General features: G+C 41.3%; 1 protein-coding gene across 2 annotated transcripts in view; it reads right to left on the minus strand.

Annotated features, from left to right (window-relative positions):
* The window catches only part of Fbn2 (fibrillin 2), a 202,600-nt gene that overhangs the window by 101,231 nt on the left and 82,785 nt on the right, over positions 1-18,584 (minus strand). For both annotated transcript variants that reach the window (XM_038330380.1, XM_038330378.1), the window contains exons 8-11: positions 12,342-12,467; positions 4,617-4,769; positions 3,353-3,565; positions 2,082-2,219 (exon numbers count right to left, since the gene is read on the minus strand). In XM_038330380.1, coding sequence (XP_038186308.1) covers positions 2,082-2,219; positions 3,353-3,565; positions 4,617-4,769; positions 12,342-12,467 — 630 coding nt within the window. The remainder of the gene's footprint in view (positions 1-2,081; positions 2,220-3,352; positions 3,566-4,616; positions 4,770-12,341; positions 12,468-18,584) is intronic.

Here is an 18,584-nt window from a genome sequence, read left to right on the forward strand (position 1 = left end):
GAACAACTTGTAGCACAGGGAGCCATTGTTGTTCTGGCAACACCCAATGCCCATTGAAAAATTCACCCAACATACAAGACAGGCTATGGACTGAGCACAACAATCAGACAGTTTGTTGATGATTCCACATTGCAGGGAAGCTCTAAGAATTACTTCTCATTGGCGTTAAATGGAATATCAGAGAAAATCCACAACTATCTAAAAATCTTTCAAGACATCCCTCTCCTTTCTCAAGTATTTAGCTGACATAAAATTGAGTTTGATTGCATTTTTTTTTTCAGCTAAAACAACCTATCTCAGTTGACTAATACAGACACAGAGAGTCTCACTTCTTATTTTTGGTTTAGAAAATATTCTCCTTTATTTTAATATATATATATATATATATATATATATATATATATATATATATATATACCTGGTACTTACATTGATATGTGATATTTATATTGTTATTTAAATTTGATTTAAAATTTATCTTTATGTTAAGTTTTGTGTGTGTGTGTGTGTGTGTGTGTGTGTGTGTGTGTGTATCTGTGTGAATGAATGCATGCCAACTGTATGTGAGTGGCTGTGGAGACCTGAAGAAGGTGTCAGGTCTCCTGAGACTGGAGTTCTAGACAGATTCTTGGACCCTTAACAAGGACACTGGGCACCAAATGCATGCCCTGTGCAAAAGCAGGAAGTATTCTAAACTGCTGAGACGTGGCTCCAGATCCTGTCATTATATTATAAAAGCTTTTATTTATGACTATTCTCTGTGTGTGTGTGTGTGTGTGTGTGTGCACACTCACTCATGTATTTCAGGTGTGTGAAGAGGACAGAGCTTGATATCTGTGGTAGTTTGAATGAAAATGGCCCCCATAGGCCCATAGGGAGTGGCACTTTTAGGAGGTGTGGTCTTGTTGGAGTAGGCGTGGGCTCACTGGAGGAAGTGTGTCACTGGGGGTGGGCTTTGAGGTTTCAGAAGCTCAAACCAGGTCCAGTGTTACTCTCTCTTCTTGCTGCCTGCTGATACAGATATAGAACTCTCAGCTACCTCTCCAGCAACATGTCAGCCTGTATGCTGCCATGCATTTTGCCATGAGGATGATGGAATAAATCTCTGAACTGTAAGCCAGCTCCACTTAAATGTTTTCCTTTATAAGAGTTGCTGTGGTCATGGTGTCTCTTCACAGCAATAGAAACCCTAACTAAGGCAACATCCCTGTTTTCCACAATTACTCTTCTTCTTCTCCTCTTTTTCCCCATGAAGACAGGATATGTTACTGAACCTAAATGTCTCCACTGGCTAGACTGTTTGCACAGCAGGTCTCAGGGGTCATCCTGCGTCTGCCTCCCCATTGCTGGGATTACAAGCACATACGACTTCGAGCTCTACTTCTCATGCTTACACAGTTCATATTTTACCAGCTTCGTCATCCCCATAGCCCTCTGTCTTCATTAGATACAGCCCTTCTGAATCTAAGAAATTAATGCTTGTAGATCATGGTGGCATATGATCCCAGCACTCAGAAGGCAGACACAGGCAGATATCTGTGAGTTTAAAGTCATTCTGGTCTATAAAGTGAGTTCTAGGACAGCCAGAACTACACAGTTTGTCTACATACCAGGACTACATACCTTGTCTCAGAAAACCAAAAGCAGGAGGGAGAGGAGGAAGAGAAAGAATTAGTTAATGACTGTAGTCATACAGTCATAGCCAGCACTTTTTAAGAGTTTAAATGAGTCAGGAACCAAAATATTTGTATGTTTGTGGTTAGCACTGCCACTTCAAAAGGATCAATGAATATTGCTCTAAAAATACACTCACTTTAAAAATTTAAGTTAGAGTAAGGATAAGCAACTCTATAAAGAAAGGAGAGACAAATTATACGCAGGAAAAGAGAGAATGGGGAATTCTTGATGTGACTTAAGTCAACAACCAGTTAAGGGGTCTTGGAATAAGGAGAGCGGCATACATGTCAGAGAGACAGCACACAAGTTAGTTTTACTTCAAAAGATCATATTCAGTCCCATTTTATCTTACAGTCTAGCAGCTATGTGAAAACTTAAGAAGGGTTAAAGAATTGTGAACATACCTATGCAATCGCCATTTGCATCCTGTTTATAGCCCATGTTGCATTCGCATCTGTAGCTAGAAACAGTGGGTATGCAGCGTCCATTCAAACACAGGTTGGCGTGGTGCTTACATATGTCTATTGTCTGGTTGAGAATTGCTATGGAAAATTATGACATAATCAGACTTGGTCATTATAACATGCATTATTCACTTGAACTGATTTTTTTTCAGATGATTAATAGAAATTAAGTGTATATCAGAAGACTTCGTTACTCCGTATTTTATTAAATTATATTTTTCATTTTGGAGGTGTTTGAAATGTATGTGTGCATATGCATATGTGTGTGTGTATGTGTGTGTGCATGCGTGCATGTGTATATGTGTGTGCATGCATGTGTATATGTGTATGTGTGTGTACACACGTGTGTGCGTGCATGTGTGCACGTGTGCGTGTGTGTACTTTAGTCATAGCCATTCTCTGTTACACTCACATTTTTATTAAATTTTAATATGAAAGATCTTTAAAAAAAACCAAATCCTCGAGACACATGGTCACAAGTTACGCTTGTTAAGTCACACATCTGGTAACTCTGCTCATGTCTTTTAAAAAAATTTCAGGAATGTTCTACCATCCATGTGAGCACTTTCCATTGCTTTTTCTTTTTTTCTCTTTTGTAAGTTGCTGAATATTTAGATGTAGCACATAGGCAGCATGCCAGAAAGAATAAACATAGCAGCGTGGGATATTATTAAATATTATTATCAAGAACTGTGCTTTTAAAGACCGAGCTTAAATGTCAAGCAAACAGTTGCCAATTCTGCTCTGAAACCCACAGTTCTCAATTTCAAGCAGTTTGACAACAATGGCAAAGCGCGAGGGAAGCGGGGATGTGTGTGTTAGGCTGTTCGGAGAGGCCCCAGCAGGGCTTGCTTTATCTCATCTGAGACACGGTGCTGGGCCGCCATCCAAGCCCTATATGAGTAGAGCAGCAAAACAGGCCAGATGAACTGAGTCCAAAACATGCTTCCTAGTGACGTCATCCAGATCGCACATTCCTGGACTCTCCTTTGTATTTTCAAAGAGCCTAGCTCACATATTCTTTTGTTCCAATTTATCAAAAGGGTTGATGGGCAGGCGAAATGTTTTCCTACCCCATTTTCTTAAATTCAGTATTAGTGTATTTTATATGCACACACACACACACACACACACTTACACACACATGCTTGTTAATATAATATCACTTGAGGCTGAAAACTCAAGAATCTAGAGGAAATGTGAGTACTTACTTAATCCAGTGATGATGGGGCCCTGTCCCCCGGCTCCTACTCCAGTTCCCCCAACACCAGGAGAAAAGCCATTGCCTCCAGGGATGGGGAGGAAGCCTGTCCCTCCTGGGCCATAGCCATTGCCATTTCCCCCCGTGCTTCCAGGTCTAGAAACGGAGCTCCCTGGAATGCCACCCATCGGAAGGCCATCCAGGCACAGTCTACGGTATTCCTCTGTAAGAGAAAGAGTGTGCTCAAACAGAAACAGAGTGCTGGATACATCACTGAAGCAGTTGTCATAGGTCAGTTTTAGTTTACAATAAGGATAAGAAGTTTACCATCCTGTTAGATATTTTCAATGCTATATATTAACAAAAACAAGGTATATGTGTGTCAAAAATATTTAAAAGTAATGTTCCTCATTGTTTTAACTGACTCACACAAAGAGCCTTTTGTGTGCACCTCTGTATTTGACTCCCTCAGTATAACTCATAAAATTCCAGGCATAGCTATTATTGCAAGAAACTTAATTGAGCAGGTGAAAAGCTTTAGGAAACTCATTCTACGTGTTTGGTTTCACTTGAATTCTCATCAGTATTATGTCCACCCAAATTTTATGTCTGTTTTCCTCATTTTTAAAGGATTAGATGTTAATATAGATCCAGAACAAAGTTTTAAAATAAATTTTTGCAGTAGACAGTATCCACACAGCTTTAAAAATCTTTGCTGAGCTGTATATATCAAAACCAAGTAAGAAGCAAGGCTGCAGCAACTGCCTTTTTGTCCTAATTACTCATGGAATTAGGGCAGGATATTAGGGATCAAACTTGGTGGTGTCTTATGGTTCCACGCTTTTGAGAGAATGAAGAATGTCTCATTTTTCCTCTATAAAGGCATGTACGAGATGCCTTTACTCGCAAATTTCTGAAGCTTGAATTATTTTTGAGTTTCAGAATTCCACATGGGAAAGATACCAAAAAAAAGTCAACGCATTCGATTGTGAGGCCCTTATCATACTTTATTATTCATGCTGTGTCTGACACGAGGCCTTCTTTTTCATTCTAGGGGTGTTTTCCCAATAGAAAGTCACTTTTAAGGCAGAGGCTACAGGAGGGATTAATCCTCAGGTCACCAGAAAGGAAAGAACTATTGTAAAGGACTGGCACACTACAAGCTGGTGGTAATCCAAGTAAACATCTGGTCTGCTTCAAGAAGGGCAGAGATTACCAGTGTCACTGACTTTCTTAATACTGTTGCTGCCAAGGTGACACAACCCGCCACTCACCAGAGCCTCTGACAGGACAGGCCTCAGGAATGGTTCCGATACCCCAGCAGCGGCCAGGCTCACAGCAGCACTGAGCCTTTGCCATTCTGCCTGGGAGTTCTTGTGCACAGCGGCCATTCACCAGGCCAGAGAAGCACGTGCCCATTCTCTGATCTGAAGATGGAAAGGGAAAACAGAAGACATGGCGGAATTACCTCCAGTTGCTACAGCAACCGTTTCCCATGTTAGGCGAACGTAGGAGAGGTGAATTGCATTGACTTAGTTTCCTTACACCAGCTCATTCCTTTGCCTTTTAGTTTTTATACAGCTGATCATTGCTTTATTTATTTATTCAGGAAATATTCCTTTAAATATACAGAGTCTATGATAAGTTCTTTGAATATGAAAATGAAAGACATGTAACTCTGAGGCAAGCTTCAGTGACAAGCCAAACAGGTCTGGTGCTTGGGGAACCGTGACAACCCAACTCCATTCTTCGCAACCCTGTTCGGGCTTGATCAAAATACTTTTTAAAGCAAGAACCCCTCCTCCCAGAAAACAACAACAACAACAACAACAAAATGGGGTTGTGCTATGTACTGAGACTGGCTTAGAGTTTTCTATGAATTCCAGGTGAGAATCACGCTTGACCTACGCAAGTCCTGCTCTGCCATTGAGATCCATGTAGCTGTTCACTCCACAACAGCATCTAACTGATGGATGCACTGCTTTAAAGATCAATCAGAAGTTGCCAGAGGCGCTGACATCTGAGTACACAGACTGCAACGGTAAAAAGAACAGGTTCCCAATTGACTAAAGAAGAAAGAATTGTAGAGGCTACTATCACAGGAGCCCTGCGGTCACTATAAAAGGACTATGGGATTTGAATGCCCTGTTGTGAGGGTTTGCAGATGGATGGTTTAAATTAGAGAAAAGAAAATGGCTGACATGTTTAAAATCTTGACTAGAGAAGAGAAGGAAGAGCCATCGAGAGGACACAGGAGACATTCTGGTAATGACTTTGATGAAGGCAATGGCCAGGACCATGTTGTAAAAAGCATTGGACAGAGTCATCTGAAGGCAAAGCGAACAGGACTAGTCAGCTGCCGTGGGTACTGAGGAGGGACTAGTCACTTGCCGTGGGTACTGAGGAGGGACTAGTCATCTGCCATGGGTACTGAGGAGGGACTAGTCATCTGCCATGGGTACTGAGGAGGGACTAGTCTTCTGCCATGAGCACTGAGGAGGGACTAGTCACTTGCCATGGGTACTGAGGAGGGACTAGTCATCTGCCATGGGCACTGAGGAGGAACTAGTCATCTGCCATGGGCATTGAGGAGAGACTAGTCATCTGTCATGGGTACTGAGGAGGGACTAGTCATGCCTCCCATTGCATAACACAGCACTGCTTCACACTGGTGGATATACCAGTGGGATAAAAAAAGAAGGACTTCATTAAAAAAATCATTGCACATTAACTAGCCTTTTAATTATGTATTTTAGTTCACATATTACATTACCATCACATAAGAATGTGGAAAAACTGATAATAAAAGAGTCTATAGTTTGGAAATCTCAAGCTAATGTAGCACACACTTAGAAACTGGGCCATATGTGAGAGGGTAGAGGCAGAAAGGGAGGACTATATAGAAAATAATAAATGTTTTCACAAACTTCATGATTCCTCTCCTCTAATAAAAACCAAGAGATAGATGACATACTTCTAATCCCTTGAATCAAAGCACACAGAATATTCTAGTACAAGGTATGGAACAGTGGTATCCATGGTTAAGGTCCACAAAAAGATGTACTGTAAAGGAAGTCAGTTCAGTCCGGCCAAGTGTGCTTGTAATTCCATGGCCCTTGCAAAACACTGTGCTTTATCAAGAAAGAAGACATTTAGAAGAGCACCTGGCAGAAATGGAAGCTTCTCAGGGACATTATTCCTTGAAGCAGGGATTTTTTAAAGCCAAAGCAGAGAAAACCCATAAAACAATGGTCCTAACCCTTGGTGCGCACTCAACTAGATGGACACAGCAAGGAGAACACACTAAGTCCACCCTGCTAGTCGTCTCCTGACTTCTTAAATTGCCCAAGCAGGCTTTGTAAGTCTTGTTTACCACTGTCCCCAGAAAGAGGAAACAATTTCGCCCTCTGAATAAAGTGTAAATCTTTATTGAAACAAAATCAAGGTATGGTCATCGGAATGTGCCTCATGGTCTGGCATTTAGTCTAAATTTGGTTGACGATAACTAAAGATGAATGACAGGGTGTGCTGGGACATGAATCCTTGGGTAAAACTTGGAGGTGACAACCTGAAGCGCGTATGTCTGTGCTGAATGATATCTGTTCATTAAAACACAGAGAAGAGAGGCTTAGTCCAGGTCGGAATACTCGTGACAGTTGGTTCCCTGACACTGGAAAACATCCATATATCTCTGATGGCCTAGCTCCAGTTTGGGCTACTGTGGATTAACTCTGCAGATCTGTCATTTTCCAGGGTAATTTTTATGAAAACTTCATATGGACATTATTCAGTAGAAAGTGAACTAGGAACAAAGAAAGGAATTGAACCACAGTAGGCACCAGGCTCACAGCTTCCCTTGAGGTAGTCAGGATGTCTTCTTGTCTCATTCCATCTCTGGGCACTCCTCCTTAATTATTGTTCTTCTTTTATATGATTGTGCACTTAGTTACTACACTGGTCATCCTTGACTTGCCGTCTAGTTTTTTTTTAAAACAAACATCTGTAGATATTCCACGTTCTTCTTTAAGTGCTTTCTTGCAAATATAGCAGGAATCAGCACAAAACATAACCCAGAGTGCTACACATTACATATCATTTCTAAACTCTGTGGGTTTTAGAGGGTGCTCAGTAGCCATCAAACTAGGTTATTAAATGATGATCTTTCCTTTAGACTGACACACTCCATCCCACAGGACTCCTGGACCATCGATTTTTCTTGCCTTATGCTGTTTTGGGTTTCTCTGTATAACAGCCACAGCTGTTCTGAAACTAGATCTTGTAAACAAGGTTGGGCTTGAACTCACAGAGATCCACCTGCCTTTGCCTCCCAGGTGTTGGGATTAAAGGCCTGTGCCACTAGTGCCAACCAGTCTGTTACTCAGTTCTTTCCCAACTAAGCTCTGCTCAGTATTTCCTGAGCCCATATGGGGGTACTTTCAGCATGCAGATGCTCACAGCATTCTCTTGTGTGGTGAATCCTACTCCTCCCATGGGTCCAGCTCCGAGGCACTTATCAAGATCTACATTAGTGCTTATCTCCTCGAGGAGTTTCTTTCCAATGTTCTATGTGATGTGGGATGCCCCTCTGTATACTGTGAATATGTTTTGTTCTCATTGGTTAATAAAGAAGCTACTTTGGCCTATGGCAGGATAGAATATAGCTAGGTGGGAAATCCAAACAAAGATATGAGGAGAAAGAAGGTGGAGTTTGGGAGATACAAGCAGCCACCAGAGAAGTAAGATATGAGGTAACAAGCCAGTAGTCTTGTGATAAAATAAAAGCTAATAGAAATGGCTTAAATTTAAGTTGTAAGAACTAGTTAATAATAAGCCTGAACTAATAGGTCAAACAGGATATAATTAATATTAAGCCCCTGAGTTGTTATTTTAAAAGTGGCTGCAGGTCCAGGGAAGACAAGAAACCTCTGGTTACAATGTGTGTGTATAATATATATATATATATATATATATATATATATATATATATTATAACAAGTGCTTTCCTCAATTGCTCTCCACTTTATTTATGGAGCAGAATTTCTCACTGAACCTGGGGATACCTATTTCTGGCTAGTCTGACTAACCAGTTTGCTCCGGGATCTACTGTCTCTACCCTCTGAGTGCTGAGATTACATGCAGCTGCCACACTTGCCTGACTTCCCTGTGGGCTGGCCCTCATGCTCGTAGAGCAAGTACATCATTGCGTCCCCTCCAGTGCTCTCCTTTAGAAGTTTAATTATCAACCTTTAAGACATTTTTGTTATTATTCTGTGCATGTGGAAGTTAGAAGACAACTGTGTGGAGTTGGTTCTCTCATCCCACCTTTCTGTGGGTTCTGGAGATCAAATTGAGGTCAGGAGGCTTGCATAAGGACTCTCCTGCTGGGCCATCTTGCCAGCTCTTGCCTTTTCTTTTCTTAACAGTACATATTACCTTAAAAGTATTTAGCAGTAAGTTACTTCTTCCCTCGAACTAACTCTCTGTCTCTCTCTCTCTGTTTCTCTGTCTCTGTCTCTCTCTGTCTGTCTCTGTCTCTTTCTCTGTCTCTCTGTCTCTGTCTCTGTCTCCCTCCCTCTCCCTCCCTCCTTCCCTCCTTCCCTCCCCCCCTCTTTCTCTCTCTCCATACACACACACTTTATATTTTCAGGTTTGTATCCTCAGGACGTTCCAGGTGATGCTGTGTAACGGAACGTGGAAACGTGTAAGGCAGAAGGAGAATGCCTTAGAGGGTTGTGACAACATCACGCTCTGCAAGAATTTCGAAATGTTTAATCTCTTCTTCTAAACTTTTCTTGACTCTGATTGCCTGGCATTCTCCAGTCCCTGTTGAGGGCTGATGCTAGCACTGTGGGCACAAAGAGGAAGCTGCCCTCGCCTGCACCCAGCTTGCTCTCTCTATACGGCTTAAATAGTCATCACTTATTACTCCTTACACCAGTCATTCTTCAGTGCCTGTATTAAATTGTGGAAATTAGGTATTAATGATGCCCAAGGGGAACAAATTCCAAAATGACATAAGGCTCATTAAATAATGCTATTAAAATGCTTTTAAGGAAAATACTATTAGTGACACTTCAACTCTTTTTAAATGTGGCATATATTAGTTTCTAAGTTAAAGTTTTTTTTTTTATTTTCCTGGACATAATGATTAACACGCTAGGTAAAATTAAGTTAGTATTTGTCTTCCTAATTTAGCATTAAATGAAATGAGAGGGCTATGCTATTTGAAAGTTGAAATGACTAGCTAAATGCTGCTGCCCCAGGAAGCTCTTCTCTCGTCCGCAGGAGAAGGATTGAGTTCCCAGACATTTTACAATGCGGTTTAGACTCAGCGTATTGCCTTCGTTGATTTTCTTATGATACTGTAGGGAGAACTGTGTTAAATAGGAAAAGGAAGCAGGGGAGAGCCAGCCAACATGGCTCTCAGAACAAAGCTGCAATAGCATGAAGCTTCACACCTAAGACCATTCTGAGTTTATCCCGCTCAGTATCATTAGCATGTATGCTATGTATTTACGAAACAAACAGGAGATTCATATATTCATGACATAATTGTCTATCATAAATGAATTCAATCTAAGAACATATACACACAAGGTTTTTAAAGCTCAAAAACCTCTTACATGTTAAGATGTTGTATTTTTTTTTCTTACCCAGAAACACAATTTATGCAAAATAAAAATGTATGTATTTTTTTAAATTAAGCTGTTCACTTAATTTTATCACTAGCTTTATAATTTCTGGGAGTCTTTTTTCACTTTCTGTTTTTGAGGTGCCTTTCCTCTGTCCAATGCGATAGAGTACTTCCTCTGAAACAAAGGGTAGTCCTGGAGGTCCAGGACTTAGCTTCCGGAGTCAACCTGTGACGTATCCAGTACCATGACTGAGCCCTGCATCATTTTGCCCATCACAAAGCCAAATGATGCCAAGATGTCATTAACCAAAAGAGACTCCTATATTCACTATCATTTTACTCACAAATTTTGTGGCTTTCCCACTCATTCAAATGCATTGACATGGCAGGAAATTCATATAACATTTAACACGAAGCCTGAAATCCACGAGGCCCACGAGGCTGATGAAGGCAGGAGCCCAAAGTCTGGCTGGTGGGAAAAGCACAGGCACTTGTGAGAGGACAATAGACCTTGAGCTACAAGGCTCATGTGGAAGGGGCTCCATCATTGTGTCCAAGACGAGAGCTGAGATGAGGTATGAGTGGCTATTAAAACTAATTCCGAATTTGAGGTTCAGAGAATGAGTGAGCTTCATTGGTTGTGGAATGGAGAAATCACGATAATTCGGGCAGAGGAGTCTATAAGCAAACAAGACAATGCTGCCCTACTTCACAGCGAGAGATGGGCATTTAAGTCGAAGGTGGTCACAAATGAACCTTGGATACAAGCTCAGTGAAGACTTGCAAGAGACAAACAGGTTATTCTCATTTAATGGTGAGACAAAGAGGAGAAAGATAACTAGCCCGTAAACCTTGTGGTGAAGTGTAGACGTATCTGCCTTTCCTTGCTTCTCCTATAATAACAGCAACAGTGATCACGATGAGATTACTTTATCGAACACTTCCTGTAATGTTAGTGGAGAGGGACCAGTAGTTTGCCTGAGTCCTGATAGGTGGTGTGAATTGTATATGTCACATGTCATATACAATTCATGACAGCTGTGACTGTCACTGACATGTCTATCCTGTGATCCTATTATCTGTGATGACAACATGACCCTCTGATGACAGGACACACACCTTTCACCCTCCCTGATGGAGGGATGGCCATAGCTAGCTTAGCACCAGGGAGATACAATATTCATCAAATGGTTTCGAGCCATTGTCCTTTATTGCTGGAGTGAGATCTTCCGTTCATCTCCTTAACTCTGTAGTTCCAGCTCCTGATTTAGTTCACTTGGTACATCACTAATCCACAGGCTTCTCAGGGAGCTACTGATGCATCAACTGTCAGACTGGGGAAAGCTTCATTATCCCATTTATCCCCTCCAGTGGACCATGAAACTCTATTCTCCAGGCACTAGACTAATTTCCTTAATTCATCATTACATAAATCTTGAGTGCTGAACTGTACATATTTCTCCCTCTCTTTGTAGTTATTATCAGCTCGATATTGGAGCTAACCGGGATGAATGCCCAAGGCAAGAAATGTGAAGGTAACTAACTATACTATGATTGTACGTCAAAAGGCATTTCATAATCTCTGGGCTCACACAACAGAAACCTAAGGCATGCTTCCTGATGGATGACCTACACCATGCTACAAAGTACAGCTTCATTTTTTCCAACAGAGCAGACCATGTAAGTATATTTGGCTTTGATTTGAATATGCTGGAAACACAAAATTAGGGGCGCCAACTCCTCCTTTATAATAAGTACTTCTCACCAGAACAAACGAGCTTTAAGTAAATAGGATGCTACCTGCGTTCACAACTCACAGCAACAGAAGAACCTTTAATTACTATATCCCAGCTTCCCAAGCAAATTTGACATCTTTCTCTGGCTGTGCCTGCAACAGTGGGCAGCAGTTACATCCTGAGCATTTCCAAAGAAATGATTTTGACAACATAAAACTAGGCCAGATGGCCCCGGAAAGCGAAGATTTTTACAAACAGTACTTGGTCTAGTAACCCCTCAGTGATGCTAAATACTGCGAAGGCTTTAGAATGGCCCTTTGGTCTGTCAATTTCTTTTTTTTCTTTTTTTTTCTTTTTTTTTTTTTTTTTTTTTGGTTTTTCGAGACAGGGTTTCCCTGTAGTTTCTAGAGCCTGTCCTGGAACTAGCTCTTGTAGACCAGGCTGGCCTCGAACTCACAGAGATCCGCCTGCCTCTGCCTCCCGAGTGCTGGGATTAAAGGCGTGCGCCACCACCGCCCGGCTGTCTGTCAATTTCTTAATGGCTTTATAATCGTCATCATCTTCATACCTGGTTGGCCTGTTCTGTCATCAAGAAGCTGCATATTGTGCCTTCAAATAACAAGGCTTACCAATGCACCGAGAGCCATCTGTGGAGGAAACGAAGCCACGTGGACAGACACAGAAATAGCTTCCCACGGTGTTGGAACAGTCGCCGGCTTCACAGACCCCAGGAACCACGCTGCACTCATCGATGTCTAATTAAGAGAAGATAATTGAGAAAGGCCTTTGTTAAACAAAAGGATTTAGAAAACTAGGAGGGCACTCATGGTTGATTAGGTCAGATCATGTAGCCCTGAAGGTACTCTTGTTTCAAGCCCTACGGAATTTCTCACACATATCTATGGGAACGGAGTTGAAAGTCACATCCCAGGGCAGCAAAACAAGGCCAACGAAAGCAAAACTCTATATAGTCCTTTCCGCTCAAGCGCAACTTAAATTGCCAAAAAGACGTCAACGTTTAAGTTCCTATTCTATACCAGCGAGGGAACGATCCTTCTGGAGCCCTTCAAAAAAACCCATATACAATTACCTTTTAAATATGGAATAATTAAATACAAACATAGCTAATTTTAACAATAAGCATTGGAATCAACAAAGGCTATCAGATTATTTTTTCCCTATTTGGCTTTATGATGCGCTTTTGGTATGTGCATTTGGATGTGGGTACATTTGACATCCTGGGAATAACTTCACTTTGAAACAACGTAGAGCCAACCACGGCAAAGCAAAAACCTGAAAGGCACTGGATTTTCCTTCTGAGGCTCTCTGTGTTCCTTCACTCTGCTTCATTCTGTGAACGGACCGTTTCCTTGCACAGGAACGAAAGCCTGCTTTTTCTTAAGTTGTCCTAAAAACGGGAAACCCGAGCGTTCCTATAAGCTTTCTTGTACTTCTCTCTTAATCCCAGGAGCAGAGTGAGGTAGAAAGTCAAACAAAACCTCATTTAGGCACACTGGGAACCGAAGGCTAATCCTTTTTACAAAAGGAAATGAGCCACTGGGAGAAAACCCAGCCAGGGATACCCAATTGTTGGCATTGTTCTCAAAGACACTGGTGTAGGAAAGACCACTGAACAGAGGAAGCAATTATAAAAGTCATAAACATAATTACTTAGAATCAAAGCAAATGGGATCTTTTTGTTTCTTTTGTGTTCTTGTCCTCTTGTGCTGTATACATTCTTTTAGAATGTCTCAATTTACAAGACAGAGAAAATAAGTGCATTTTAATTATAAGTGAGAGGGAAAACGGTTAAGCTCCATAATTACACCCCTTCCCCTGAGCCTTGGGGAGCCCTGCAGAAGAGGGGGTAGGAAGGTTGTAAGGGATAGTGAACCAAGAAACGGTCTTTCCTGGGCCCGGCAGTACGCATTCAATGTCACATCACCTCTCAGGGGCTGTGTGTGAGGGCAAATATACGAGACATGCGTAAGACAGAGCTAGCCCAGAGCTCAGCATGGAGAAGGTACAGTCCCCGAGACGCTAGCCGGGAGTAGATGGTCCTACATCAGTTCACACACGGGCAGCACAAAGTAGATTCAAGAGTGTTTGAAATCAGAGCAGTTGGGGGTAAAAAAAGTAGTGAGGGAGAAAGAGAAGGAACTGGAGGGGAGAAGATGGGAACATTAGATCACACACATTGCATACACGTATGAGATTCTTAAGCAATCGGCAAGTAATGAAAACTATGAAATGAAAGATATAAGAAATGATAATAAACAAATAATAAATAATTCAGAGTTTTAAATAAAATACGCAAGGTGAGCCATCCCTTTGTGATAGCCCTCTATTGATCCACTCATTATTGTTTGCCCGTTTATTCTGACAAATCATCACAAAGCAACCATTAGATTTCTTTTTAAATGTCCTTTGCAAACAGAAGGTTAACATCCGGACGTCCTCTAAAACGCTCCTTTCTTTGGCGATTCCACAGCTGTTGAAGGACAGAGGCGCAAATCCACGCCTACCAATCCCCTGAGAGATCAGAAGTCTACCAGGAACTGCCCACACAAATGAGGAGCAAATGTGTAAGTGGTTAGAGCCCTCCCATCAGCCTTCGCCCTGCAAAATGAAACCATGTGTGCAAATTAGGACCTGTTGCATCCGGTGCTGCCATCTTCGTGCACGCTGCGCTTCCATTCGCTGGAGAGCAGCACAGGCATGAAGCAGGGACAGACAGACTGCAAACCACAAAGATCCCAATAAACCGCCTCTTCCCAAGGGAGACAAGGAGGAGGATAGCATGTTGGGAAGCAGGCGGCACAAGTGGAAGGCTGGACCCGGCATCGTATTGAGTTCATCACCCAAAGTATTGTCAGCCCGAGAGTTCTGGTGGTTTAGGATTACTGAAAATTCTTAAGTATTATAAAATCTCATGTCCTTTCTTTGAACACTAACTTTAATTTGTAAGCACTTCCTAATAAAAACATTTTTTATTTTTTGGTTCAAAACTGAAAAGTGAAAGATGTTTGACATTTGGGAGGGGGTATTTTTGAAAGAAATACCTGGAATATAGAAATTGATGCTATGTTTCCTAGTTTTTTTTTTTTTTGTTGTTGTTGTTGTGATACAACGCTGACCAAAACCAAGTGGGGCAAAAGAAAATTGTTTTATTTTACAGCTTATAGTCCATCATTGAGGGAAGCCAAGGCAGGGGCTCAAGGAAGGAACCCAGAGACAGGAACTGAAGCAGAGGTCATTGAATCAGGTGGTGACGCAATATTACAAAAACATCTCTTACATTCTAAGAGACGGGGACTTTGGCTGGGCCTCACAGTCCAAGTTAAAAAGCACCTTAAGGTCACTGGAGGCTTAAGACCGCTGTCCTACTGTGCTGTTAAATCGTTTGCTTGACCTGTTTTTTCAGAGATCAATGTTTAACAGTCAAGCTTATGTGCTCGGGTTTCCCATGTAAGCAACTTTTACAGCCTAAGCTGGTGCATAGCTGTGACCTTAAACTATTTACCCTTCTACACCCTTGACCGAATTAATGCGTGTGCATCATTTGCTGAAAGCGGCAAACACAGAAGCTGAAAGCAATTTTCTGAAATTTGCCATGTAAAGTTGAAGGCAACCATGTGTGGATGTTGGTGATAGGCGATGAAGCTTGCTGTCTGGGTAAGTTGGGATGAGTGGGAGCCAGTGGCTTAATCTCTTGTAAAACTCTGTTAAAGATTTCTGTAAAGCCTCGCCTTCCATTCACAAGAGATGCGTCCTGTAAGGTTCAATAAAGATAGAGCAAGGCCCTGCGCAGCGAGGGACAGACATACAGATACAACAGGCAGACACAAGTACAGAGGTAGGCATAGATTCAGACTCAGAGATTGCAGAAAGACAGGAGACACAGGGAGCATGAAGTGAAGAATCCAAATTTGAATTCGCTTTTGGTCAAATAACTGACACCAAGGGGCAGTGCCTTTTATTCCTTCGTGCACATCAGTGCCTTGTCGGGACTCAGAGTGCCTCATGAATGTGCTTAGTCCACGCAGAAGAGTGCTGCTTACTGATTTCTCCTTATGGCTTGCTCAGCGTGCCTTATTCTACCTCCCTGAAATACCTGCACCAGGATAGCACCATCCAGAGTCGACTGGACCCTCTGACATCAATCAGTGAAGAAAATTCCCCACACATTTGCTCATAGGCCAATCTGATGGTGGCAATACCTGAAATGAAGGACCCTCTTCCCAGTTGACTATAATTTTGTTAAGTTGATAAAAACTAATCATTATGACATTTAATTTTGAGGTTTTCTGTTAAGATATTTATCTTACAAAATCTTTGTGTATTTAGAATGAGGTGGAAACCTTAAAAAAGGTTAAGTTCAAAATATATACATGTCTCAAACACTGTCAGGATGAATGATGAGTGTTCTATATAAAGAAAATGATTTTTCCCAAGTATTTTTGGGCAAGTTACTCCCCAAATTTTAAGAATTAAAGAGATAAGTTTAAACAATACAATACAAAAGCAACAACAAACAAACAGGAACATGATGGTCCAGACATTTTACATTTCAGAATACGAATGCCTAGTATTTATTCATCTGATAAAATTCAGCATTAACATTTATGTGTAGTAGGTCACATGCACATAGCTCTCTAACCAATTTGCTTCCTCAAGACACTATGTTAAAATCAGATTTGAAAGGAGGACCTATATCAATGAACGTCACACATTGTCTTAGTATAAACAAGTGTATCTAAGGGCGGCAGGTCTACTCCAAGGAAAAAGCAAAGCCATTTCTGCACACCTATTATAATTCACCCACACCTTCTTGAACATTTTTGAATTTTTAAAGTGAGCTAGGAGCTTTGGTTTTTAACCCCCAGAAATACTGATCTAAACACAAGTCAGAGATTTAATAGCATTATGGCTGAACAGTAACATGGACCTCAGGACTGGTTAGACCAATATTTCCTGCATGGGTCACAAGACATCCAGGCTGACATTCTACAACCGTATTAAACTTGTACTAATACAGGAGAATAGAGATGACCTGACAGCGAATGGGGGAAGCATGGGGCCAAGATGCTCTTCGTCCTCTGCAACCCACAAAAGTGCAGGTTAGCCCGTTACACAGCCAGCTGTGTAAACATTCTGCTCCTTGTATTACTTCTCTAGGAATTCTAAGATTTTAGGAATTGATAGAGGCATAGTACAGAGGAAAAACTACATTTTTTCCCTGGCTTGGCTAAACTGTAAATATCCCATTTTCCTGCATCTAGTTATGTTTCCTGATAGGGATGCTCAGGCACTTAGTTACAGACTTGTGCATCTGTAACAGCTTCTCTCTATTAAGACTTTATTTTCCATCTTCTTTGCCTGATGGGGTCAGAATAGCCACAGCAAGTATAGCTAAACCTTTGATTGGATCATTCAGTTAGAGGGAGGTTGTTTCTCTGGTCTCTTTGCTCTCTTAAGAGGAAGGACCCCCTCCCCCCTGGAGAAACAAAGTCCACAAACCTCCGCTCTCATCCTAATATCATGAATTGGCTTACAGGCAATCCTTGAACAGCTCCTTAGTAAAAGGAGTGGCTGCACTGGCATAAACCTGGAGTCCTCAACATTCTTAAGTTTAGACTAAAAGTAATAGACAATAGAATGGTGTGAGTCCGAAACACTGCACAGTTGAAGACTGGGGCTTGCGTGAGCACAGATGACTGGGAAACTTGGGGGTAAAAATTGCGGTTGGGAGGACAGATGCCGAATCCTGGAGCGAGCCTTGGCTTTTATTCTGAAGGAACTGTCTGCTCCCTAAGATTTTAAATGAAACAAGAGCATTTATTTCATGAAGAAACAATATCACAGGATGCCTGAATACAGGCTTCATGAAGTAGAAAGAAGTTCATAAGAAATCAGGACTAAATAACAGAACTTGGTCACGGGGAAGACATGTCAGACATCTGCCTTGAGATGGTGACATCAAGGACCCCTTCAACTACTGACCTGTCATTGTGTGTGTACATCAAGGATCAAAAGACAAAGAACTCCCTACTGTTCATCAGCTACACCCCACTGTGGATGCAACCTACTCACCTGCCTTCTGCCCATCCTCCTGCTCACCCCTCTGGACCTGCTGTTCCTCTGTCTGTAAGGGACAGAAGGGCTGGCCTATTGACCTTTCACCTGTAACTTTTTTGGGTTCATTATCTTTATTTTTACTGGTCTACTTCTTAAACCTCTTCTGGAGCCTTTTTACCTCTTGTATCCATTTTGTATCCCAAATACACATACACACATATATGTACACACAGGCACACATACACGCACTGTGTGTGATGCATGATCTCTAAGAATTAATGTTAGTAACTAAAATTGGAATAAAGGAATGGGTTTCTCTTAACCAGATTACTAAGGAAAAAAGAAAAATCAAACAGATTGTTGCCTTTGAAACATCCATACTTTGTAAAATTATTCTTATTCAATAAATTTTGACACATTGAAAGGCACACATGTATTTGTCTATGATTCTTATACACGGATCCACATTCTGTGATTTTGGTTAGCCATGCTCAAATAGTTCAAAAATATTAAACGGAAAACAGCACATTGTATATATTTTGAGTAATGTGATTAAATTTTCTTATCTTACTCAGGTTTCAAGCTTCCCTTTAGTGGACACATCTACACAGTATACATTCCCCTGTATTGTCCCCTTGCTGGCTCCCTCTGTTTGCAAGAACCTCCGAGTTTCTTAATATTGTGCTAATGTAAGCACTGCACCTAACATGCCTCATGTGTAAGTTAATGTATGCATGTATTTATATATGTATAGGAAAACACTATATATGCATATGTAAAGAGACAGCTAACTA

Source organism: Arvicola amphibius, chromosome 5, assembly GCF_903992535.2.
Source record: "Arvicola amphibius chromosome 5, mArvAmp1.2, whole genome shotgun sequence".
Lineage (NCBI taxonomy): Eukaryota > Metazoa > Chordata > Mammalia > Rodentia > Cricetidae > Arvicola > Arvicola amphibius.